At 42.1% G+C, this 26,351-nt stretch overlaps 4 protein-coding genes across 4 annotated transcripts; 1 reads left to right on the top strand and 3 right to left on the bottom strand.

The window, feature by feature from the left end:
* Positions 1–202: 202 nt before the first annotated feature.
* On the bottom strand, positions 203–10,537 carry LOC135333635 (uncharacterized). The gene is made up of 5 exons (XM_064528636.1): positions 8,692–10,537; positions 8,067–8,577; positions 1,736–1,796; positions 1,046–1,165; positions 203–587 (listed from the first exon to the last, which is right to left on the bottom strand). The coding sequence occupies exon 1, from the start codon at positions 10,353–10,355 to the stop codon at positions 9,228–9,230; it is 1,128 nt and encodes a 375-aa protein (XP_064384706.1). The 5' UTR covers positions 10,356–10,537; the 3' UTR covers positions 203–587; positions 1,046–1,165; positions 1,736–1,796; positions 8,067–8,577; positions 8,692–9,227.
* A 132-nt stretch (positions 10,538–10,669) lies between these two features.
* LOC135333636 (translocation protein SEC62-like) lies at positions 10,670–19,048 on the bottom strand. Its single transcript, XM_064528637.1, has 7 exons — positions 18,902–19,048; positions 18,318–18,559; positions 16,861–16,996; positions 15,433–15,531; positions 12,006–12,066; positions 11,559–11,678; positions 10,670–11,074 (listed from the first exon to the last, which is right to left on the bottom strand). Exons 1-7 carry the CDS (start codon positions 18,917–18,919, stop codon positions 10,809–10,811), a joined length of 942 nt encoding a protein of 313 aa, XP_064384707.1. The 5' UTR covers positions 18,920–19,048; the 3' UTR covers positions 10,670–10,808.
* Positions 19,024–21,441, top strand: LOC135333640 (SUZ domain-containing protein 1-like). The gene is made up of 7 exons (XM_064528641.1): positions 19,024–19,118; positions 19,343–19,389; positions 19,660–19,792; positions 20,055–20,176; positions 20,358–20,408; positions 20,628–20,705; positions 21,254–21,441. The coding sequence occupies exons 1-7, from the start codon at positions 19,065–19,067 to the stop codon at positions 21,291–21,293; spliced, it is 525 nt and encodes a 174-aa protein (XP_064384711.1). The 5' UTR covers positions 19,024–19,064; the 3' UTR covers positions 21,294–21,441.
* Positions 21,442–21,736: 295 nt separating this feature from the next.
* Positions 21,737–26,338, bottom strand: LOC135333632 (uncharacterized). The gene is made up of 9 exons (XM_064528633.1): positions 26,169–26,338; positions 25,243–26,011; positions 23,697–23,860; positions 23,586–23,648; positions 23,470–23,535; positions 23,307–23,416; positions 22,591–23,203; positions 22,276–22,448; positions 21,737–21,984 (listed from the first exon to the last, which is right to left on the bottom strand). The coding sequence occupies exons 1-9, from the start codon at positions 26,311–26,313 to the stop codon at positions 21,931–21,933; spliced, it is 2,157 nt and encodes a 718-aa protein (XP_064384703.1). The 5' UTR covers positions 26,314–26,338; the 3' UTR covers positions 21,737–21,930.
* Positions 26,339–26,351: the final 13 nt, after the last annotated feature.

Raw genomic sequence — 26,351 nt, 5'->3', positions numbered from 1 at the left:
TAATAGGGGTGTGGTCAACAAATGTGGGAGTGGCCAAACCTTCCCCCCCAAACTTTTAATCCTAGATGAAACCCTGACAAGGTAATTGTTGTCGCTGAAGACGTAAAATGTTAGGGAGTACACATGCATGTTGTTGATGTGCATGGGGCATGCCTAATTGAGCGTGGCCTGAGTACTACAACACATCCCCTGAATTCACACGCACAGACAACTAACATACTGATCACAGCACTGAGATACAGGTTAATACGATCAATTGTTGAGAGCGAGACAAAAATAATAGGTGATATAAACATAGCCTAAGATGATTAATTTTTATGTCTCAAAATGATAAATAAATACTAGCCTTAAGAGTCTTCAGAAGCCTCTTTCAGTTCTATTTCTGTTCCTCTATTTTTATTGTCATCAGAGACCTCTTGCGTGTCTTTATCGTTTTCTGTTTGGTTCTTTTTTTTTCCACTCGACGGAGTATAGGGGATGGAATGATTCAAAAAATCCACATTTTTCATTGTCCAGATTAGGCATAACCCAAAAGTGGAGCTTTCCAGCAGTGAACACTTGCACCAATCCAAATACAAACCATCTCGCTGTATGGTAATAGATAAAGGGATATTCCATTATTGGTTTCCGTGTCAACTTACATGACTGCACTGTCATGCATGCACGTGTAAGGTTATGAACATGTCCAGCTAAAACGGGTCATTCTGTGTATTAACATAGCAACAACCTTAATCTCCTGCAACTAAGAATGTGACTGTGACAGCTATCACATATTTGAGTATTAGGTGTGTGCACAACCATGATTATAGAAGGGAATGATACCTTATGAAACCGTACACATGGCAACTGACGCAAATACACTTGCAGGGTTCAAATAGAGGGGGGAACTTTTCAAATTAGCAATTATACAATGTACACATAACTGATCGACTATGAGGTTATGGTGAACAATCTAATGCAGTACTGTAGTGAATACAAAGTGTTTCAGAGCATACAATATATTAAATGGGAGGGGGCTAGATTTTCCGCCTGTAGACTCCCTCACCTATGATAAGGAGGACAAGAAACCCCATCACACCGAAGAGGCCCATACTGGCATACCACACACCAGCCCGTGTTGAGTCAGGCCACAGTGGCTGAAGGGTTAAAGTGACGGCACCAACCACTGTAGTGTGTGTGGTTATGTACAAATATATATTTAATGTACCAGTGCTATGTATAAATATATATTTAATATACCAGTACTAATTGTATGATGTGCTATTAGTGCACTGCATGGAATTCGTATAGCAATCAACCCCGTACCAATAATTACATATCGTCAAGCGAGTAATTGCACAGGAACTTGTTTTCGAATAACGGCTGCGCCTGAAATTTTTTTACTACACTGCAGATAACTGCATAAACGATTAATCACAGATGTTGCTACACATGAGTCTGAAGAGTAGCCTTCAAAGTAAGCAAACCTAGCCATAACTCGAGAACGAAGCATTATTTTGCAAATCTACTAATATTATTAGTGCGCTGGAATTTGTATGGTCAAGCAGTGCAATTAATCCCATATCACATACCGACCAGTAATTGCACGGCTTGTTTTCGAATAATGCCCGCGGCTGAAATGTTACAGACAACTGCATCATAATTATTATCCCATACCGCACTCTTAACCATTCTACTAATCATAATACTGACTCCTAATCCTCGGATACAAACGCAAATGCAATAGATATCTCACCAATTGCACTTCCAATGATATACGTGGTTCTGCTTGGAGGGTCATACTGCCAGTAGTAGATCTGTGAGTGAGTGAATGTGTGCAGATTGTTAAACGTTGATTTGCTACATACAAAAATAAGCTACATTTTGATGTACTGACTACTGTGTACTTTTCCCCAACAAACACAGTTTCCTGCTACAGTAGAACTTCAATTATCCAGACACTTTAGGGAGGCCGGATAACTGAATAAATATCCCGGATAATCGAATGAATAACAAACACGCCTTGATTCACCCATGCACTTATTTGATAAACAGCAGTGCAAATTTAGTGCATATGGTCGTATGCACATGCGCAGAAGATAATAAACAGATGTGTCTCCATGGTAACATAATAATGTTCATTGTGCATGCACATTTAAGGGTCACGCCCATTTCATGATTATTAGTTGAACTTTGACACTGTCCTAGAGAAATAAGCTGTAATGGAGGGTTGGATAATCGAGGTTCTACTAATTACATATACAAACAAGCAAAGTGTAACACACAAATTATAGTTAATGTTTATTACGCTGATATTGATTGGCTGACTTCAGTAGAGTCACCAACTACCCAGCCAGGGGAGTTGGTAGGGTGGAGCGACGTAGGAAGGGGCTGAGCTGTTTATCGTAAGCCAAGCCCAACACCGCAGTTATGAATATCATTAGCGGTTATCACCCGGTTGGTGAATAATTATGACTATGAATAACATTAATCCCTGGGCGAGGGAGAATAAAGAGGTGAGAAGCTTAGCTGCGAGCCCCCTCCAATAAAGAAGTAGTATTGTTTATTTATTTAACTGAGCCAAAGGAAGTGTATGTATAGGACTCCCCACATGTACTGTCTACGTCGTTATGATTATGACGGCGTACAGAACTAACGACAAAACTGGCTAACAATGTTAGTCACGCTCTGTTAGGAACATTGCCAAATGAAGACATTAATGGTGTTCTGTTGTGCTCTTCTTTTGTCCAAGTTTAATACTGACAGGATGGAGACAGCCCTGCCATGCACCAGTCAGTTCCCGAGAACCAACACGGCTATATGATGATGGCGTCATTGCATATAGCCCTATTTGTTCCAATTAATTGGAGTCATATCTTGCCTGAAATGGCCATATGCCTGGGAGTACATATTAATGTGTAGAGCTATGCGACAGTCAGTTCCACGCTATAGCGATAGCTCGCTTTGTTCCACCGACTTTTAAATTGGAGCCACGTCTTGCCCAGAATGGCTAGAAAGGAAATATTAGAGTGTAGAGGCTATTTTACTACAGTCTGGGTCTGCAATGCGACAGTCCATCACCAAAGCAGCTATGATGAGTCTACAGACTTATAATTATAACCCCGTTTTGCCAGAATTGGCTGGAAGCTTGAGGCATGAAAGTCAAATGGTATGAATCATTATGTCTTCAAGTCATGTAAATATACCTGATGAAGGATGTGTTGATTGTGGAAACCTAAGCTATTCTACAATACACGTGTACACACGTAATAATTATGTTAGTGAGGCCTTTCTCTATTCCCCTGCGTTATATGATTTTAGTGGTGTCGGTGTGATACTTTATCCTCAGCCTTAGTGAGATGGAATGTGAACAATAATTCTAAGATCACATGCTTGGTTGGAGATACTCTACAGGGTTTCATCCAGGATTTTAAGTTTGGGGGGGAAGTTTGAAAAGAAACTGCGTGCTAGCGCGAAAAACTTGAGGCCACACACACTTCCGGTCACCACACCCCCTATATTGTTTGTTGTTGGTGCCTATTAACGATGTACTCCTGGCAATGTGCATTGACAGACAACTCCATATAACTTGGTATGCTGGTTTGAAATTGTGGACCGTATCTATAGAACACTATAGAAACCATAAAAGCAATTGGATAGATTTGTGGTAAGACTATAGGTGATGACCAAGCATCCTCTAGCAAAGCTACATGTAACAAAAGACCGTGTCTAGATAATGTTGGTTATAATACCCCTCTCTCTCTCCCTCCCTCCCTCTCTCCCTTTCCCTCTCCCTCTCCCTCTCCCTCCTTCTTCCTCTCTCTCCTCCTATTTTCCCCTCTCTTTTGGGGGGGGAAGCTCCCCCCGTCCCCCCACTAGATGAAACCCTGCTCTAGAGTTGTGCTGCTGTACTGAGGAGTGCAGCCCAATCAGCTTGCACAGAGAACTATCGCCATGACTAACAATATATACTGTCGGGGTATTTGTCTGGGCTACGCCCAGCTAGTGTGACCTCATGCGGCTCAATTAATTCATCAATTGAAGAGTTTTACCGCGCAATATAATTTTGTGTGTGCAAGGAGATTATAATTATACTGGCTAGCTATATAATAGGAAATGACAAGTAATGCGCTCAATTTATGTGTTTGTTGTGTTGCTCCACTTCTAAGAAGGAAATAATGATGGTTCTTATCTACTCTAGGCTTAATAGACTAGCAGGGTATGCCTCTTCGGCAGAGATAAACACAAATTGGTGCGGGCAATGATCTGAGCTGCTTTGATCTACAGATGTGCGTGCATGTGGTCCCGTGTCCCGTCTGAGCTGGTGTAGCCTCGATTCCAAGCCGCTGAGAAAGACAAGGGGCTGGAGTCGAGGCTAGAGCTGGTGTATCATAATTGCTACACATGTGCAATGATCGCCTAACGTTGGTAAAAGATCGTGAGCCCAGATGCCAATACGGGAGATTCTCTCGATCCCTTTGCGTTTTAATTCTAGCAACAGCAGGATCAAATACAGGTTGAACCTGGTAATAAGGTAAAGGGTTAGCTCCATGCATGATCTATACCCAATTATTATGTCTCCAAGTTCGCAGTACGACTTCATTCTGCCTTGTGCGCATGCGCCAGCGAGGTGTTTGGGTGTGTTTGTGTGACAGCTGACAGCAAGTGCAGGTACGAGTCTCTATATAATCTGCTTCTGTTGCCAAGTAATGTTGATATACCTTTTCAACTTACAGTGGAACCTCTGTAACAACCACCTCCGAACAAAGGCCAGCTGCTATATAACGGCCAGGCACCCAAGGTCCCAAGTCAGTGAACAGTTTGTGTACAAAACAACCTCTCCACAAAGGCCACCTCTGCATAAAGGCCAAAACATTGCCCGCCAGTAGGCTTGTGCCAAATACTCCGGAATAAAAAAATTTTTTTTAACATAAATAGGCAGTCTTTTTTACAATTTGAATAATAGGCACTGTGAAACTAGTTCATTGAGTTGCACATGCGCAGTAGCTCAGAACACGCCCACATCATACATGGCAGTAAACCAGTCTAATCAATGCTAAAACCGCATTTTTTTTTTCGTATTAAAGTTTGCTACTTTAATGACTTAATCGTTTTTTTGGTGCTATATAATTCATAGGTGTTTTATTTCGCTGCTGTGTATGTTGAATGATTTGAATAATAGGTGTCATTAATTTGAATAATAGACTCAGTGATGAAGTTGAATAACAGGCTGATCAAGTGCGAATAAATAATTTGAATAGGTGAACAAATTGCACAGGCCTACCCCCCAGAGGTATCCGTTATAGAGGGGCTCCACTGTAGAATACTAGCTGTTGATCATTTTAATTAGCAAATAATGCTAATGTACCACGGTAGCTGTTGGTAGCTACAAGAGAGCTGTATGGCTCAACTATTTTCCACTTTTGAGTTTCCTGGCTGACGCCGCAACATGATCATCATGATATCGATCATGGCAATGGTAGCTTTATGTTATATAAGTACACGTTTCACAAAAGGCGTCAACACCCTTGGTGCCAGAAGAGCAATTAAGGTGGCCATGATCGTTATGCTCTCTTATTTACGTACAATCAACTAGTTTCTCATCAATATTCGTGATATAAATGCACATACATAATTATTGGCATGATACTTAAAAACCGAAACAACAAATTTAAACTTGCCGACAAATGCCCCAGGCTGCCTGGTCTGTATAAGCTGCTAAAGAATTAGCCTGCTTGTCGTATCGCTATCAGTTAGAGCACCACTGCCCTAGACCGCCCGGTCTGTATCCTGTGTTCAAGTTCGCCCGACCAATGCCCCCTTGGTCTGTATTGTGTGTTCAAGGTCGCTCAACCAATGCCCTAGACTGTATTGTGTATTGAAGGTGGCCCGACCACTGCCCTAGACCGCCTGGTCTGTGTTTTGTATTCAAGGTCGCCCGACCAATGCTCCCAACCGCCCGGTCTGCATTCTGTGTTCAATGTCGTCCGACCAATGCCCCAGACCACCTGGTCTAACATTCTGTGTTCAAGGTCGTCCGACCACTGCCCCAGACCGCCCGGTCGGCCAAACTCGTATTAGTGCATGTGTTCACAGTCAATGCCCTGACTGTATTCTGTGTTAATGCCGTATTCTGCCCCAGACCGTGACCGTATTCTGTGTTCACGGTCAATGCCCCAGACAGCCCAGTCTGTATTCTGTGTTTACGGTCAACGCCGTATTCTGAGTTCACGGTCAATGCCCCAGACAGCCCAGTCTGTATTCTGTGTTTTGGGTCAATGCCGTATTCTGTGTTCACGGTCAGTGCCCCAGACCGTACGGTGTCGCCTGACCGTATTCTGTGTTCAGGGTCAATGCCCCAGACAGCCCAGTCTGTAATCTGTGTTTAGGGTCAATGCCGTATTCTGTATTCACGGTCAGTGCCCCAGACCGTACGGTCTGTTCAAGGTCGCCTGACCGTATTCTGTGTTCACGGTCAATGCCCCAGAGAGCCCAGTCTGTATTCTGTGTTTCGGGTCAATGCCGTATTCTGTGTTTAGGGTCAATGCCGTATTCTGTGTTCACGGTCAGTATTAGTAGTCGGACCGTACGGTCTGTTCAAGGTTTCCTGACCGTATTCTGTGTTCACGGTTAATGCCCCAGACAGCCCAGTCTGTATTCTGTGTTTAGGGTCAATGCCGTATTCTGTGTTCACGATCAGTGCCCCAGACTGTACGGTCTGTTCAAGGTCGCCTGACCGTACCCAGCTATTGGGGGGGGGTGACTGGAGAGGGGTCGGTGACTTGCGGGACACCATTGTCTCGCCAAGCACGTCACCCCCGCATGGATCACAGCCACTCGCCCCCACGGGAAGGTCATCAAGGGGTGCCTAATTACATTACTAACCTGCGGTTGGCACTGTAGGGGCGCCGGTGGCCACGGCGGTTCGAACGGACGACATGATGCTGGGATCACCGTACTTAGGGCCATGTTTACTGAGGCATCGATGATTAGCTGGATCGCCCTCGCTTGGTCCGTGTATTCTGTGTTCACGGTCCATGCCTCCGACTATCCAGTCTGTATTATGACCGTATTTTGTGTTCACGACCATTCTGACCGTATTCTGTGTTCACGGTCAATGCCCCAGACTTCCCAGTCTGTATTCTGTCAGTGCCTCAGACCGTATTCTGTCAGACTGCCCAGTCTGTATTCTGTGTTCACGGTACCAGACCGCCAATGTGTGTTTACTCAGTGGGCGGGCTGTGTTCCACTGTCCCCGATTGCCAGTATGTATCCCAGGGTCGCCTGACCATTTGGGGGGGGGAGGTAACTGGAGAGGGGGTTAGGTGATTAGCAGGACGCCGTTGTCCCGCTAAGCACTTCACCCCCGCAGATATCAGAGCCTCTCACTCCCACGGAAAGTTCATCAAGGGTGCTTAATTACATACATACATACTAACAGTACCAAAAGTCCGTGCCCAGGTCATGCCTACGGGACTGCCCAGCCCTGGACCGTCGAATGCTCTTTTAGGGGTGATTAATTACCATGCCAATACCCTGGATCAAGGGTGCTGAATTACATAAGCCCCGTTTACACAAGGCCTTTAATCCGGGTTGGAATCCGAATTAAACCTAACCGCGTTCGTGTAAATGGCCCTTATCCGGGTTCTAATCCGGATTAGCCAACCCACCTTTGGTGGTTCAGATTGTGTCAGAAGCGGTTTAGCTGTGAGTAAGCACAAAAGGCTAATTCTGAGGTGTTGTACATGTTCATGGGTGTTTCTAGAGTAAGGCTGTAGCTTCCTATCAGCCAATATTTGAGCAAATGAAATTAGTGGTCATTTTACTATGTCCACTACTCAGAAAAATCTGACCTGGATTCGGATTCAATCCGGATTAGGTGTCGTGTAAACAGGGCTTTAGTATAACTATAACATAAGCTAAGAAAAATTATTATGACATTATACACTGTAGTCTATAAGTCTGGCTATATTGCTCAATACCAATACCTGCTCCAATATGGTCATTTTCCCAGAGCTTGTCACATATCTTCATGTACCTTAGCTTACATGCATGCAGGTCTGAATGATAATGAAGTAATTACTCACCTCGAACTACCAGTCTCCCCTCATTACTTACAAAGACCTCGTCATTCTCCAAGTTGAAAGGGTCTTCTCTGCAATCAGTTGAATATACCCCACATGTTATTTTAGTGTTGTTGGCAACACTATTCACCGGAATGGCGATAGTACCACTACAGGACAGTTCATTCAAGCAAAAATCAGCCGGCTCCGAGGCTAATCTTTCTTCAGCCTGGTGTCTGTAGTCATCAAAAAAGATTCTACTCAAGCAGTTTGTGGAAATAATCACTCCTTTGTTTCGTAATTGTGGCAGTAAATCAGAAGTTGAAAATATCATTTGCAAGTCTCCTTGCAAAAGAGAGAGGTCAAGACCAGGTGCTTGTATATTCCAGAAAATTCTGTATTGAAGAGATACCGACAAGGACGGGATGACTGCGTTCTCGGATCAGTACGTAGCACCAAACACAGTGCATGTGAAGACAGCTGTGCCTCCTGTGGTTTCTTCCAGCAGCTGAGATGCATGGTCCCTTTAAAATTGCTGAAGAGACAAAGGGGATAAGACAATCTAATTATACTGTAATACATCAAAGCAAACGGTACAACTGATCAGCTAGACTATATATCATGCAGTTAACTATATATTAAGTCTAACCAGCTGAGCAATGATTGCTGTCCACCGGCTCCTCCTAAAGCAGCAACAGCAAGCACAGTACCATTGTGAGTTTGTCTACAAGCTTATAACTGAATGTATATCTATACTCGACTAAATTCATGTGAGCATAAATATATTGCTGTACATGCAGATATACTATCTTAACTTTCCAATATCATAGACTAAACATAAGATGTGCATGTGCCAATTCCACTCACATCTGTCAGTTAAAGGAAATTGAGTTAATGATCTTTACCCATGCACCTAGCATTTACTTTGACATGTAAATAATGTTATACAGGTGTCCGTATTAATTAGTGTATATATAATTATGTAGCAAGTATAATTATATAGCCGTATAGGATTTTATGCGAGTTACACACATCCATGCATGCACATACAGACTGAGCTATAATGTCTATAGCTTTGCCGATGTCCGTAAACAGATTGTTGTAATGTCAGTAATGGAGTAGAGTAGAGCACTACCTCAGTTACCCTAGAGTAATTGTACATGTACACGTACATAAGTCTATACACTAAGGGTCTATAGTTTGCTGACGTCGTAAACAGATGATTGTCTTTACAACTGTAATATCAGTAATGGAGTAGAGTAGAATCAACGCTAGCACTACCTCAGTCACCCTCTGGCTGATTTCCAGCACCAACCAAGCTGAAGAAGGACCTTGCTGTCCGTGATATCCCAAGCATGAACCAAAAAACAGATGTGCGGTTAGAACTGGTCTTCCGGCTGTTATCAGAGAGTACAGGATCGAAAATACAACAGTAGCATATGTGATAGTCACAATTTTTTGTTTGGTTCGTTTAGTTTTAGCTTGATGTCGCTGCAACTCTTTGTTAGCAAATATCTGCTTACGTTCAGCAGTGTTGGGCTCTAAAGTCGATGAGGATCCATCTGACAAACGCATTGATTTTGTCTCTGATTGGTTGAGTTTTCGTAGCACTCGATTTCCAGCGAACAAGAATAGCACACAAACTACTACACCTGCAACTGCCAAAAGAAATTCGCAGACTAGGATTGCTATTATACCTTGATAGTGTACAGACATGGCAATAACCTCGGTAACAATCACAATGATAAAAATGACAAACACCACGGGCAGTATGATTTTCCACTGGTGATGCCACGGCACTCCTGGTTTTGTGTTGATTTTTAATAGGGCGACAATCATCAGTGTGTAGCTTGCATTCAGACTTGGGAATCCAAGAGCCTCGATACTTCTCGATATGATAAACCAGCCAGGAAACGATGTGGCGATAAATCCAACTAGTCCAAATGGATCTAATGCCAACCATAATGCACGACTGAAACTGAGAACAGCGATGCATGTATATACAGTAACAAATATTTTACTTTGTAGTCTGACACAGTTTTTCTTGAAGAGCAGCAATGTTGACACAACTCCCAGACCCAGGAAAGCTACAGCTAGTACTGCACTGTACACATAGAAGATAACATTCCATGCTAAGTCTTTTTCAGTCCACACAGTCAAGTTCTGTGGAACAGTGAGAGCCAAGATCTGATATGCCTTAAAATCTTGAAGGAAGATGTTTTTATATTCTTCACAACTAGCCATCTTTGACATGCATGCACATTGCATTGTGTGCAAGAATGATAATATATCAATATTATATAATATCCACATGCATGATCTTTACCAGTCTAGGCTAAGCTTTCAGTATGTGTTGATTGTGCAACACAAATTAAAATTCATGTACAAGGTAATTGTTGTCGCTGAAGACGTAAAATGTTAGGGAGTACACGTGTTGTTGCTGATGTGCATGGGTCATAAAATGTTAATTGCAATGGGGAATACACATGTTGGTGTTGTCAAATTTAATGTGCATCGGGCATGCCTAGTTGGGCCTGGCCCGACCTTTCGTTGGGAATTCTTCGTCCTAACAGAAGGTCGGGCCACGCCCAACTAGGGGCCCTGAGTACTACAACACATTCCCTGAATTCACACGCACAGACAACTAACATACTGATCACAGCACTGAGATACAGGTTAATACGATCAATTGTTGAGAGCGAGACAGAAATAATAGGTGATATAAACATAGACTAAGATGATTTTTGTCTAATAAATACTATAGCCTTAAGAGTCTTCAGAAGCCTCTTTCATATTCTCTAGTTCTATTTCTGTTTCTCCATTTTTATTGTCATCAGAGACCTCTTGCGTGTCTTTGTCGTCTCCTGTTTGCTTCTTTTTCTTTTTCGATTTTTCTTTCTTCCACTCAACAGAGTATAGGGGATGGAATGATTCAAAAAATCCACATTTTTCATTGTCTAGATTAGGCATAACCCAAAAGTGGAGCTTTCCAGCAGTGAACACTTGCACTAGTCCAAATACAAACCATCTCGCTGTATGGTAAACAGAATTACTAGATAAAGGGATATTCCATTATTGGTTTCCGTGTCAACTTACATGACTGCACTGTCATGCATGTACATGTATGGTTGGTTATGAACATGTAGGTTAAAACTGGCCATTCTGTGTGTTAACATAGCAACAACCTCAATCTCCTGCAACTACTGAAAGCTTATCACATTTCATGGAGTGTTAGGTGTGTGCACAACAATGATTATAAAACAATGATTATAGAAGGGAATGATACCTTATGAAACCGTACACATGGCAACTGACACAAATACACTTGCAGGGTTTGTTCAATTAGAGGGGGGAACTTTTCAAATTAGCAATTATACAATGTACACATAACTGATCGACTATTAGGCAACTAATGCAGTACTGTAGTGAACACACAAAGTGTTTCAGAGCATCCAATAAATTAAATGGGAGGGGGGCTAGATTTTCCGCCTGTAGCAGACTACAAGACTCTCTCACCTATGATAAGGAGGACAAGGAACCCCATCACACCGAAGAGGCCCATACTGGCATACCACACACCAGCCCGTGTTGAGTCAGGCCACAGTGGCTGAAGGGTTAAAGTGACGGCACCAACCACTGTAGTGTGTGTGGTTATATCAAATATATATTTTTTACTAATGTGCTATTAGTGCACTGGAAGTCGTATAGCAATCAACCCCGTACCAATAATTACATGCCGTCAAGCGAGTAATTGCACAGGGACTTGTTTTTGAATACCTGCTGCGTTCGAATTTTTTTTACTAAACTGCAGATAAATGCATAAACGATTAATCACAGATGTTGCTACACATGAGTCTGAAGAGTAGCCTTCAAAGTAAGCAACCATACCGCACTCTTAACCATACTACTCTAATACTGACTCCTAATCCTCGGATACAAACGCAAATGCAGTAGATATCTCACCAATTGCACTTCCAATGATATACGTGGTTCTGCTTGGAGGGTCATACTGCCAGTAGTAGATCTGTGAGTGAGTGAATGTGTGCAGATTGTTAAACGTTGATTTGCTACATACAAAAATAAGCTATATGTTGACATACTGACTACTGTGTCGTACTGACTACTGTGTACTTTTTCCCAACAAACACACAGTGTCCTGCTACAGTAGAACTTCAATTATCCAGACACTTTAGGGAGGCCAGATAACTGAATAAATATCCCGGATAATCGAATGAATAACAAACATGCCTTGATTCACCCATGCACTTATTTGATAAACAGCAGTGCAAATTTAGTGCATATGGTCGTATGCACATGCGCAGAAGATAATAAACAGATATGTCTCCATGGTAACATAATAATGTTCATTGTGCATGCGAATTTAAAGGTCACGCCCATTTCATGATTATTAGTTGAACTTTGACACTGTCCTAGAGAAATAAGCTGTAATGGAGGGTTGGATAAGCGAGGTTCTACTAATTACATATACAAACAAGCAAAGTGTAACACATAAATTATAGTTAATGTTTGTTACGCTGATGTTGATTGGCTGACTTCAGTAGAGTCACCAGTTAACTACACAGCCAGGGGAGTTGGTAGGGTGGAGCGACATGGGAAGGGGCTGAGCTGTTTATCGTAAGCCAAGCCCAACACCGCAGTTATGAATATCATTAGCGATTATCGCCCGGTTGGAGATGACCTTAATGAATAATTATGACTATCAATAACATTAATCCCTGGGCGAGGGAGAATAAAGAGGTGAGAAGCTTAGCTGCGAGCCCCCTCAAAGGAAGTAGTATTGTTTGTTTATTTAACTGAGCCCACAAATACAAGGAAGTGTATGTATAGGACTCCCCCACATGTACATGTACCGTCTACTTCGTTATGATTATGACGGCGTACAGAACTAACGACAAAACTGGCTAACAATGTTAGTCACGCTCTGTTAGGAACATTGCCAAATGAAGACATTAATGGTGTTCTGTACGGCACATTGTTGTGCTCTCCTTTTTGTCCAAGTTTAATACTGACAGGATGGAGACAGCCCTGTCATGCACCAGTCAGTTCCCGAGAACCAACGCGGCTGTATGATGATGGCGTCATTGCATATAGCCCTATTTGTGTAGTCATGTCTTGCCTGAAATGACCATAAGCCTGAGAGTACATATTAATGTGTAGAGCTATGCGACAGTCAGTTCCACGCTATAGCGATAGCTTGCTTTGTTCGACCGACTTTTAAATTGGAGCCACGTCTTGCCCAGAATGGCTAGAAAGGAAATATTAGAGTGTAGAGGCTGTTTTCCTACAGTCTGGGTCTGCAATGCGACAGCCCACCACCAAAGCAGCTATGATGAGTCTACAGACTTTTCATTAGAACCCCGTTTTGCCAGAATTGGCTGGAAGCCTGAGGCATGAAAATCGAATGGTATGAATCATTGTCTTCAAGTCATGTAAATATACCTGATGAAGCATGTGTTGATCGTGGAAACCTAAGCTATTCTACAATACACACACACGTAATAATTATGTTAGTGAGGCCTTTCTCTATTCCCCTGCTGGGTTATATGATTCTAGTGGTGTCGGTGTGATACTTTATCCTCAGCCTTAGTGAGATGGAATGTGAACAATAATTATAAGATCACATGCTTGGTTGGAGATACTCTAGAGTTGTGCTGCTGTACTGAGGAGTGCAGCCCAATCAGCTTGCACAGAGAACTATCGCCATGACTAACAATATATACTGTCGGGGTATTTGTCCGGGCAACGCCCAGCTAGTGTGACCTCATGCGGCTCAATTAATTCATCAATTGAAGAGTTTTACCACGCAATATAATTTTGTGTGTGCAAGGAGTTATACTGGCTAGCTATATAATAGGAAATGACAAGTAACGCGCTCAATTTATGTGTTTGTTGTGTTGCTCCACTTCTAGGAAGGAAATAATGATGGTTCTTATCTACTCTAGGCTGTGTTAATGCCGTATTCTGCCCCAGACCGTGACCGTATTCTGTGTTCACGGTCAATGCCCCAGACAGCCCAGTCTGTATTCTAAGTTCACTGTCAATGCCGTATTCTGAGTTCACGATCAATGCCCCAGACTGCCCAGTCCGTATTCTGTCAATGCCTCAGACCGTATTCTGTCAGACTGCCCAGTCTGTATTCTGCGTGCGTTTACGGTACCAGACCGCCAATGTGTGTTTACTTAGTGGGCGGGCTGTGTTCCACTGTCCTCGATTGCCAGTATGTATCCCAGGGTCGTCCGACCATTTGGGTGGGGGGGGGGGAGGTAACTGGAGAGGGGGTTAGGTGATTAGCAGGACGCCGTTGTCCCGCTAAGCACTTCACCCCCGCAGATATCACAGCCACTCACCCCCACGGAAAGTTCATCAAGGGTGCTTAATTACATACCGTATAGCGTGTAATTTTCGTGGGGCAAAATATTCGTGGTTTTCGTGGTTGGAGGTCTGACCACGAATATTTTACCCACAAATGAAGCGACCTTGCCTACCTTTACCTGCAGTGCAAGCTCCAACCACGAAAATATTACCCACGAAATGTCTCAATATTGCTGAACCACGAATATTTTGTCCCCCGAAAATTACCCGCTATACGGTACATACATTGATGTACATACTAACAGTACCAAAGGTCCGTGCCCAGGGGTCATGCCTACGGGACTGCCCAGCCCTGGACCGTCGAATGGGGTGATTAATTACCATGCCAATACCCTGGATCAAGGGTGCTTAATTACATAAGCCCCGTTTACACGAGGCCTTTAATCTGGGTTGGAATCCGGATTAAACCTAACCGCGTTCGTGTAAACGGCCCTTATCCGGGTTCTAATCCGGATTAGCCAACCCACCTTTGGAGGTGGTTCAGATTGTGTCAGAAACGGATTAATTACCATGATGCCAATACCCTGGACCGCCTATAGTGCCAGTGCTGGGATGTCTGCATCCCGCTAAGCACATAATCCATGGAATGCTGGATGATTAATTACTTGCTACTAACCTGTGGGCTACAGGTTGCTACCACTGGACTGATGCCCTGTGCTCTGTGAGCTGTTCCTGCCAGGACCGATTTTATGTTTGGATGCTCAGACTGATAAAGCCAGCTCCTGTGTAAGTGTGACAACACACTTGACTCCCTTGTAGAGGAGACAATCGAATTGAAGGATAGCTAACCAGCAACAGTTAAGCTATTAGCAAGCACGAGGCCATGTGATACTACGCCATGTGATATTACTCATGCGCTTTACCATATACATGTGAGGCATACGCTCCACCCCATTAACCTCGTTTAACAAACTTAAACTCCATCACATGTATTTTACGTACACCAGAATAAATAGATCAGTGCTAGTGGTTTTTTCTAAAACACATATGTACATACCTCATCGGGAGAGTCCACAAATGTTGACTGCTGCTCATGCAGCTCAAGTCTAAATTTCTTCTTCCTTTTCTTCCCTACATCACTGTCATTCCCTTCGCTCTGTAACAAACAACAATCATCCCATTGAACCCCATGATCTGGCTCATGTATGTACAGGGTTTCATCTAGTGGGGGGGGGGGCAGGGGTGAACCTTCCCCCCAAAAATAATTATTATGCCTCGGTGCGCATGCGCAAGCGAGGTATACGTGTGTGTGTGTGTGTCTGTGTGTGTGTGTGTGTGTGTGTGTGTGTGTAGTCAGGCTGCTACAGCTGCTCAAGGATCAATGAAGTAGCAAGTAAGAGTTTCTATAGGCTTCTAGTCATGTTCTCTTGGGTTTTAATTCGTGGATTTGCAAAATAAAACTTCGTTCTTGAGTTATGCCTAGTTTTGCTTACTTGGAATGCCATTGCAGCCTTTTCAGAAGAGTGCGTAGCAAAACTTGTTCACCGAGTGTTGCTACTCTACTTAGTAGTTAGCTCTGCACTAGAACGCTAGCTATTGGTAGTTGCAAGAGTGAGAAGAGAGCTGCAAGGCTCTGCATGCTGACTTGCAGCCATTAATTTTACACTTGGAACTTTTGGCATCGATCATTTTTAACTACAATCATCGTAGATCATTACCTACTCCCTGTGATTCTGGATTCTGCATGCAGCAAAATCATGATCAATGTGTGTATAAAGCTAGCTATTAGTAGGTTATATGTAGCTTTGGCACCTCCACCGAGGCATCAGCACCAGCGGGGCTTTCATTGTAACATCATCACATTAGTACTGTCTGTGATGTGCAATACATAACTAGATCTACTGTAACTGTGATGCACTAATGTAAAAGGGGGTGTGGCCAAACACCTAGCAGCGTGCGCAACCAAACCTCCCCCACTCCCCAACTTTTAATCCTAGATGAAACCCTACGTATATGTATGCACACAAATCATACTAATACAGGAAGTTACATGCAGTTACATGAATATGTAACTCTCCCTTACATTGTCGGGATGTGCCCCCACTGGTGCTTGGTTGACGGTACTAGCAACCACTAGATAACTACCTCTTCGGTTAAAAAAAAAGGTACATTTGTGCGTTGAATTGAGATTGAGGATTGAAAATAGCAACAACTTTAAAAATTCCGGGCACAGCGCTGCATTGTGCACGATATATCTCAGTAAAATTAAGGACCAATTGATGCATTGAATCTCATGAGAGCTAGTGAGGCCTTCTTGTCTCACATAATATTTCCCCCTCACAAAGCTGGATCTATACCAGAACAAGTTGCCCCAATGACGCATGATCTCCTCTCACATCAATACATGTATAGAACATCCACTGTCAAAACTAACACCTCTGTGAACACAGTTACCCTAATAAAATATGTGCTCTGTGATACTGACCTTCTTGGCTCTGGGGGAGTCAGTGGTCTTTCTCTTACGAGGCCCCTCCCCCTCCTCCCCTGGGGCTGGCGATGGTTCACTTTTTGGAGCCACGTCAATTTTCCTCAGACGAATGAACAAACGTTGACGCAGTAATCTGAGTATAAGAAACAAGACAATTTACAATTATCTATACACATTTAAAGAAAGCAGAACACTAACACTTCATTGATGCTGAATGTACAGACTCGTCACGTTAGACATGCTCCGCGAACATAAAAGCTAGTTGTTCATTCACTGTCAGACAATTCAGTACAAATGTACATGTAACAAGGAAGCTACTGCACCTGAAAACCACATAGGTTTACATGCAATCTTACTGAAAAGAGTTACAATGGAACCACTCATAAAGACCACCTACGAAAAGCCAACCACACGCTATAAAACGACCAACAACTCAGGTTCGGATTGAAACTATACATAGACTTCAGTATGAATCAATCTCTCGAAACGGCCACCTCTCTACTCCGTACAACAGCTTTCTAGTCCCTTATCTAATAACATCCAGCTACACTAGAAAACAGCAGAAAAATACCATATTTATCGGACAACAGCTAAAAAGAAATATGATAAAATTGAAACAGATCATTATATATAGCACACTGAGATGTCTAGAATAATTAGACCAGGCATGTGGCATGTATCTGCATGAGAGCTTAATAGTACAGTGTGTGATTGATTACATGTAGTTGTTGCACTAGGTAGCTAATCCTCAAGCTATCTAACTGCAGAACTGTTGCTAACTGTATAAAGCTACATTGCTTGGAACGCATCTTAACTTTTCAAAGTAATGTCCGGATATTTAGTGAAATTAAAGCACTAGAATGACCGCTGTATTAGAATAACGAACATTGCTCCGAGATTATTAGAAGTGTCTGATAAATTAAATGGTAGTACTGAGATATGCAGTACTTGTGCACAACTATTAAAACCTACAGTATCTGTAGCTCGTTCTGTAGCCTTTTCAAAGCGTGTATGAGCTAGAGAAGCAGTTACCAAAGTTCCAAGATTCACTTGTAGCATAAATTTACTCATAATTATAGCATACAATTGAACCTCTCAACTGAGACCACCTTTCTATAGTGTCTGTTTAATAGAGGTTCCACTGTAGAACGTAGTTATTGGTATAATTATGTAGTTATGTACCTTTACTTGCAAGTAGAAAAACCTATCCACCACTACATACATAAGGTTGCATAAGGTGGAGAGTGTACTGACATTCAGTGGAGTGAAAGTAAAAAGTACCACACAGATTGACAAATAACTTTTCAGTGCAAAATAAGGGCTGTCACATACATAATAAAGTGTCTCGCGATTCCGCAATAGACCTGGACACGTTTACAGGCATAACTAAAGTACACACACTATACGCAATGCACATGTACATGTACATACAATATTATGATTGTATCACGTACTGTGTGCAGAAGTCCACTGCAGTGGATCGTGAGGTGAAGTACGGGGTATAGGAGTCCAAATCCTTGGGTTTTTGCGTCCACTTGGAAGACATGAGACAGTCAACAGCTTTGGAACCAGAGAAATACTCAATCTTTTTGCCTTTGACCTGAGCCTCTTTGACAGACAGGCTGAATCGCAGGTGCTTAGCAACAGCCTCTACAGCTTTTTTCCTCTCCTTGGTATCAGTAGCATTATCTTTGTCCTGAAGAAAATGTAATGAAATAAGCTTACATACGTACATGAATGTACGGTACCAAGCTACATTCATGTAGTTGTACCGTGCTGTACCGTGTAGAACTCCACTTATATAGATGTAAGTGGAGTTCTACACACTGTACAGCTACAGAAACTAAGCTGCAATGTACGCTCACGATAAATGATGATAGTTTCATTGTGACAGTCAGTCGGTGGCTTAGGCAGTTACAATCTCAGCTTTTATGAGCTTAGACTACTATACTATACTCACTAGCCAGGCACAATGTGATTGTTTTATACAAATAGACCTCTATACAGAAGCATAGAGATTTAAACATTGAATAGGCACCTTTGTCTTTTTTCCCATTCTCCTTGTTCGTACGTTGTACAGGAATTCACTCACAAAGTTTTTTATGCCATGAGGGTGCTCTTCAATTCAGAAGCAGGTGTGCTTTAATTGGATATATGTGTGCGGTCCCTGTTGTCTGCACACATACACAGTACCAGTATCAATGGCTGAAGAAGAAGAAAGCGTTGTAGACAACTGGGAAGATGCTGACACTGAAGTGAGTGACTTGTTTGAAAGTCTAATAAAATTAATAGGTTCAAAGCTCACACATGTATTATGCATGGTTCTGATAGATCTACACACACTTCTTGTCAGGTACTTAGATGGGTCGAGACTAGAAATAACACACATGCACACTGTGTAAAAGTACCAATGTGTTTACGTGATAGTATGTGAACGTATCATACTGCCAATCACCCTAACTGTACACACATACTCCAGGAGTTAGAGCGTCGTATGGAAGAGCGACATAAACAGTTACAGCCCATGTAAGTTAGGGATGTATTGATACAGTATTTCTTTGCGCGGTTTGTGTCCCCCTAATACCGTTAATGTTTGTGTGTGATATTAGGATTATATTTGTTTATGTACTTTTTTCTGATCAAAGCAGGCATACATGCAATAATTACACATACCAGTGATGTATCGTACATGTAATGTTAGTAGTGCTACGTGCATGTACTTCTAAATGCCTAGCCGTGTATGAATTCACTAAAATACGAATTTAAATGGTTATCCTCACCCACGCCACCACACAGTAAAGTGGTGAAGATCAAGGCACGACCTCCCACAGAGCAGACCCAAGCCCCCCCACCTAGCTCCACCTCTGAACCCCAGACTCAACTCCCCCTCAAGATACAGGACTCAGATCGGACGGAGTATGTAGCACCAGTAAGTGTGGCAGTAGATTATATACTGAGCACATGTAACTTTTATGGGACTACGTTACATGTGCTCAGTATAATTATGCACATAAAGCTGTCGTAATTATAGGTTCCTGTGCATAATAGTGTAGAGATACCGTGAAGAATAGATACATGTGTTACATGTACATGTATTATTATTATAAATTCTCCAATTCTCGCTGCTTGATAATGTATGTACGTGTACATGTACATGTAGGTTCTTGTATTCAAAGTCCTTCTATGCATAGATCAAGATCTTAAAGCGTAAATCTGATGGGTCACCCCCCACTCACCCCACCTCGGCACACGCCCCCTCTACCAAGCAGTACAAGACACTTGCAGAGAGAGAGGCTGAGTATGCTTCAGCTAGGTGTGTGAATTAAGATTGCAGTCTAAGGATTTAAGGTTTAGGGGGGGTAAGGTTGGGTACACTGCCTACAATTACAATGTAGGAAAGACCATCAATTGTAGTGTTATACATAGCTTATATGCTAGGTTGTAGAGGTCCCAGTGTATGTGTATTATGGTTGACTGTGTTTTTCTGCACACAGAGCACGGATTTTAGGCTCTGATTACCGATCAGGGGAATCGTCAACTAACAGGTAAACATAAACTATAATTGTTAATTGTCACTGTTCACACCTTTCCACGATTACAACGATTACATGATTAATGTAATTAGATGGCAAAATGGCCTAGTCTAAGCTATTGAGTCATTACCTCTGTCCTGTGCATCTTGTGCAAGTAAAAGTGCATGTTACACTTTGAGTTTTTACTGTACACACTGTACACTACATATGTCATGACTACCCTCCATACAGTCCGCCTCAGGGCAGAGCCACCTCTGCTGGTAGTGCAGTCAAGACCAGCAACAATGACGTAATCAATCGACAGCCGAAGTAAGTCTATTAATTCCGTTCTGTATTTTGATGTGGAATGTATACTGAATTTATATCGCGTTGTCAAGTTTAATAAAAGTCATACAGTCCCTTTCGTGTTGTTATTACTTACACGGTCACACATAGCCTCAAGGCATGTTTTTGGTAAGGTCGTCTTATATTAAACACATAATAGCATGAGATTCCTTGTGTATTATGCAATATACAAACAACTCACCCTCAAGCTTGTCCCTGTATATTTCATAAAACACTTGGTCTCATGCTATATCTATTACGTATATCTTATAACACCGTATAAGCTCTATTTAAGGCGCCACATTAAAACAATTACGCTGGTAAAGATGGCCGTATTAGGAGGTTGGAAAAGCTGTTATTAGAAGGCGGCCCTCTAAAGACACACCATCCAGCCTCAAAACTAATTTTCCATCTCTGAATACAGTCACATTTACCCAGCGTCATTATTTTAATGTGGCACGAGCTTATACGGTACTCGTAAGTTCTATAGTATGGTAGTGAACAGTCAGATTTATGCCTAACGTTTCTTGCAGAGGTCCAAATGGCTCTAAAGGATTCACAAAAACTTCTTGAAATTTCTATGTACCCTTCCAAATGAACATTTTATTGGATATTTTTTTTTATTTGCTTTTAATTCATCTTTGTGGAGTAATTACAAACTTATATGCAACGTTCTGTTTATAGTAACCTACATGTATAATAATTATTATTATTGTTGGAATAGTGGAGAACCAGTTGTGCTGGTACACGTCACTCTGGTGTTCAGATCTTGCCTTGTCCGTAAATATTACTGTACGAAAAAAATTTGGTGTATGTTTTAATTTGCCGATTTGGCGGATTTTACCAAAGATCGCCAAATTTAAACTGCCATTTTAAAGTTTTCCGGTGGACACAACGTCATTGCTGGTATAGCCACGCCTGAGACGCCAAATTAAGTCGGTTGAAATGGCTCATTCGCCAAATTTTCCAGTTGTACAGTATTTCATGTCGTTCATGTGCGACATCATAGTCGTAGGTTTTATATTTTATAAGTGTAGCTATAATTATTATAACTTTGAATTTGCACAAAGTAAAGAGTAAAGACTGCATGACTTTGAAGTGCACTAACATAAACAACAATTACATGTACTTTGTTATAATTATGCTGTTACTATTGTGAAACTGGGTTGTGTGACTGACGTGTGCTATAATTAAGCTATACTGTTGTACACTAGTACAGCATCCAAGAGTCAGCACTGCCACCAGTCAGCTTCAACTGCTCCATCTAAATAATTGAATAAGAGACGTGTCAATTGCATTCTGTAGCTATAATTATATTATATTGATTATGACGCGTATAGCTATAATTGTAAAACACTGGGAAAGAGTAAATTCTTCGCACGGATATGTTGACTTTGTATATGTCAGTCATAACTCACAGTAGCGAAATAAAGGACAAGATAGCACTTTGGGAACATAATTTGGCTTTTCTATCCCAGAATTTGAATACCAAAAGCAGTGTCCTTTTAACAGACTCTTGCACCATTGATCTACTTTATATACATTTTAAACATACCATCTGTTTGGAGTTTGCCTGTCGTTTGTTGCCAAGGGGGTTGGTGATAGTTTGCCCCGCTGGGTCCTTGTTTGGAGGAAGGGTAGGCATCTCAGATTCGTCCTGATCCTCTTCAGGTAGGTCTGCCAGCAGGCCTCCTTCAGACTGCCTTAGCCCGCCTTGCTGCGGGAACACTGCATTGTTAAAGGGGGAGTATTAATTGTATAGCGTGCTTCGAATTTCATCGCCAATGTATTTATACAAATTTCCCAGGCCAGCCTCATGCCTACCCTCGAATGCACATACACAATAAAATTATGTCTATTGACTCCTTACCCAAAGAGCTTCTTTCTGGTGAGAACTGTGGGAACTGAGCTTGTGGCTGTTGGATCTCAGAGAAGTCGTGCTGACTTGGTGGCTTGGATCGAAATCCCGATGGCAGTTGTGGGGCAATAGGTGAGAGCAGTCCACTGCCTCTCTGTCCGGCTACAGGAGGATTACCACTAGCTTGGCTCAAACCGGACTGTGCATACACAGATCTAGAAGAATCTCGTGGGTACATTTGATTCTCTCCTTGTTGTTGTCGTTGTTGTAGCAATTGAGGATTTGGATTGCGAAGAGGCACTTTCGAAGTATAGCCTTGAGGTGGAGCACTGCTGGTTCGAAATCGAGCCGACTGGTCACGCAAAGGAGTTGCGTATGCCAGTTTTGTTTGGACTGGGGGCTGGACACTTGAAGCAACAACTTGGTTCTTTGAAGCTTGAGCTGGTTTTTGTCCTTCAAAGTGGTTCTTGAAAGCATATGCCATTTGAAGATCTGCTCCGGTGAATTTGTTGTTTGGATCGCTTGAAGATTTAAGTCGTTGCCGCTCTCTTGCCAAAAATGCCACAAGAGCAAGAAACTCAATCTCATGGACTTCATCTCTTTCATCTAGCCCAAAGCTGGTCATCTAAAGGTGAATTACAATACACGCAATCACCATTAAATTATGCCAAAGCTGCATGAGCTCTATAGTGGTGACTTATATTTTAATGTGATACAGCCTTACTAACCACTGACTGTAGAGCTTCACTGGACAGCAAGGACTTTATCTCTTGGTTACCCAGGTTATAAGAGAAGCACGCTTTCATCAAGGGTAGCAGCACTGCCTTCGTTATCCAACCTGTTTTGAATTTGCTTTGTTACTGATTATCATTACAAAAATTACGAACTTACCATTGTCGTCAGGAGAGAATTTCCTAAATTCGCTGATTGCATACTTAATCTCATTTGGTTCCAGCCCTAATGTAAGCTGGTTATAAGCTATAGAGGGATCAAAGCACATCACTTACCTCGAAGATTGACATTTGGCATTGTTTTCCTGCTAGAGACAAACTTGGTTGCTCTCTTGTTCACTATTTGAATTTTCAATACGTGTAAGTTACCTCTATTATCTCACATACCTGGAACTTCCACTGTACATTCCTGAATGCTTGGGACCATGAAATGCTCAATGGCACTACGCAAGATGTACTGCCTCCTGAAACAGCGTTCGCAGAACCCTTCTTCCCCAAGCTCAATCATCTTTGAAGCTTTGAGCTTGTTACTACAGATAGCGCACCTGTAACTGGAATATGAAAGTGGTATGATTTTATACAAACCTTATCTCATTAACTGAGTTTATGCACTCAAGTATGGGAGGTGCATGTAGGGGTTGGTAGAATAATTATGCTTGAGATATTACCTATTATTCTTTTATGCTTAAGTTAACAGCCTATTATTCTTTCAAATTGCCTATAATTGATTATTATTTTTTCAAATCACCCATAGTTCCCACATTATCCCTCCAAAGCACGACGTAGATCCCATGTCATCGCACAAACTATAAAATAATGGCCACATGACTCCATAATTAATTTATTAACACTATATAAAACAGAATGCCAAGGAGATAAATATAATCATCAGTACTTCCATCACGACCATCAGGCCTACAAATGTTCACATGTATACTATATTTATGTATACTATATGACTTGTATTGACCTGTATTTCCTACCTCATAATTGTTAGCCTATTATGCCAGTATAATTCTAACTCAAAAAATGTGCCTATTATGCTCAAAATTATGCCAGCATAATCTACCAACCCCTGATTACCAAAAATTAGCAATGAAAAGTATAGAGGTGCGTTTTGCAAAAATAGGTAGTGCCGGTTTTTTTACAGGTGTGTTTAGGTAGTGCCGTTTTTTATGCAGAGGTGCGTTTTGAAAAAAAAGGTGGTGTAATTATTTTGGAGAGGTGCGTTTTGTACAGAGTAGGTTCGTTCTGAAGTGCATTTTTCAGAGAGCGTGTTTTCAGCCAACTCTATCCATCAGATGATCACGTGATTTGGTCACATGACACGTGATTTTACAAAGCTGTCTCCTCTGGCTTTTTTTTTTAACAAGTGCATGAAGTATAAGTTTGTGGTCACAAACAAGCGCTGGACAAAGTAATTTCTGAAATGCAAGTAGATCTACTGCACACTATATGCAATGTGTCATGTGACCAAATCACATGACCATCTGATGGGTGGAATTGGCTGAAATAGGCTCTCTGAAAAACAAACCTCTCTGAAAAATTTACCTCTCTAGAAAATGCACCTCTGTAAAAAAACGACACCTCTAATTTTGGCGGTAATCAGCTCCCGTCTCAACGTGGTATAATTAAGTTGCTCATTAATAATAAAGTAATATGTACCACCTATAATTATGTTGGTAGCTATAGTGAACTGCTGATAGAATACCGTAGTGCTAGAAATGTACTATATCTAACTAACGCTCTTTATGTGATGCTAACGGCTATCCTGCTGTACACAACAATTAAATGGCTTTTAGTCGGGCCTGTAAAATACCACTGAAATCACCGCGTTTAATCGGGAAATGAGTTAACCGCATAAAATTATGGTTTCGGAGCCTTAAAATTAGCCAAAACACATGCTCACATAATGCTAGCACTACGGTATCACCTTTGCTTTCCCTTGTGTCCTCTAGTGACCACTGCATCAATATCCTTCTCCAACATCTTGAATGTGTCTTGTGTCATCACTCGAGTGTGGTCAACTTCCATGAATGCCTTTCTTGTACCAACTTGCTGTCCTCTCTTCTTTGCAGCATACAGAGAACTGAAAGTGTTATTTTCAGGCTTGCTCGTGAAAAGGTCACCTGCATAGGCAGCTTCGTCCATTGGACCAACGGAAATGGGTCTTCCAGCAAGTGGAGTAGAACTTACATAACTCTGTCTTGCCATGTTACCCGACACCCTGTGTTGTGGGGAAGTTTGATGTGTGACCGGTGCTTGGAATCCAGCAGCAGTGGGATCGGTGGGGTAATTCTGCCAGAAACTGTCTCTGTCTTGCATCTGTGACATCACGGAGGATTCTCTTTGGGAGACGCTCGGAGGGCTGTACTGCTCTGGGGGACTGTACTGCTGAGGTGGAGAAGGCATAGCAGTTTGATATGATGGCTGGCTTTGAGGAGGGGTCTTGAAAAGGGAAGAAGTAACATTTACTGGTTTATCGTATGGTGTAGTCTCCACGTCGCTGTTTTGATTGATGATGAAGGCTATTGGTCGGCAAACTTCCCTCGTATCACTAAAGATACGCACTGAGTGGAGTCCAGCATTTTTAGGTACAAACTGTACGACTAGCTCATCATCGACTAGCATGGCAGTGCCTTTTAACTGGTAGGCTGACCTCAATTGAGATGGTGGAACAGTCTGCAACTCATTTGTTGAACCTGCACGAGCAATAGTGAGCATGGATGACTTATAAGTGGGTGCATGTGTGATCAGCTACGCCACATTATGAAGCCACAGCATTTGTAACCTGATAATGAATGCCAATTTCACTTGTTTTAAATATAATTATGCTATTAAACATTTATAGCTACTTACCCATCTTGTACTCAATCACACACTCTAAGAAGCTGTGTTGCAGCCTTTGCAGAGCTACTGGAGGCCCTGGGTACTTTAGAAACAGTGAAATCTCTCTGTGAGCCATCTTAGCAGCTATAATGGTTGTGTTGTGGTGGTGCAGCATTGGGGGAGGGGCTGCTTGCTGAGCAACAAACATGGGTG

The sequence above is a fragment of the Halichondria panicea genome, chromosome 3, assembly GCF_963675165.1.
Source record: "Halichondria panicea chromosome 3, odHalPani1.1, whole genome shotgun sequence".
NCBI classification, from domain to species: Eukaryota; Metazoa; Porifera; class Demospongiae; order Suberitida; family Halichondriidae; genus Halichondria; species Halichondria panicea.
This window is presented reverse-complemented; position numbering and strand designations above follow the sequence as displayed.

Excerpts from the sequence above, each read along its gene's own strand:
- LOC135333636 (XM_064528637.1), bottom strand. Across the intron at positions 11,679-12,005 it reads TATCATTGGAAGTGCAATTG|TGGTTGGTGCCGTCACTTTA; the intron begins GTGAGATATCTA and ends CACACACTACAG. Across the intron at positions 11,075-11,558 it reads CCTTGTCCTCCTTATCATAG|CGAGATGGTTTGTATTTGGA; the intron begins GTGAGAGAGTCT and ends TTTACCATACAG.
- LOC135333635 (XM_064528636.1), bottom strand. The coding sequence starts at position 10,355 with ATGTGGATATTATATAATATTGATATATTATCATTCTTGCACACAATG.
- LOC135333640 (XM_064528641.1), top strand. The coding sequence starts at position 19,065 with ATGGCTGAAGAAGAAGAAAGCGTTGTAGACAACTGGGAAGATGCTGAC. Across the intron at positions 19,119-19,342 it reads GGGAAGATGCTGACACTGAA|GAGTTAGAGCGTCGTATGGA; the intron begins GTGAGTGACTTG and ends CACATACTCCAG. Across the intron at positions 20,177-20,357 it reads GCTGAGTATGCTTCAGCTAG|AGCACGGATTTTAGGCTCTG; the intron begins GTGTGTGAATTA and ends TTCTGCACACAG.
- LOC135333632 (XM_064528633.1), bottom strand. The coding sequence starts at position 26,313 with ATGCTGCACCACCACAACACAACCATTATAGCTGCTAAGATGGCTCAC. Across the intron at positions 26,012-26,168 it reads TGTGATTGAGTACAAGATGG|GTTCAACAAATGAGTTGCAG; the intron begins GTAAGTAGCTAT and ends TTGCTCGTGCAG. Across the intron at positions 22,449-22,590 it reads ACCAGAAAGAAGCTCTTTGG|TGTTCCCGCAGCAAGGCGGG; the intron begins GTAAGGAGTCAA and ends TTAACAATGCAG.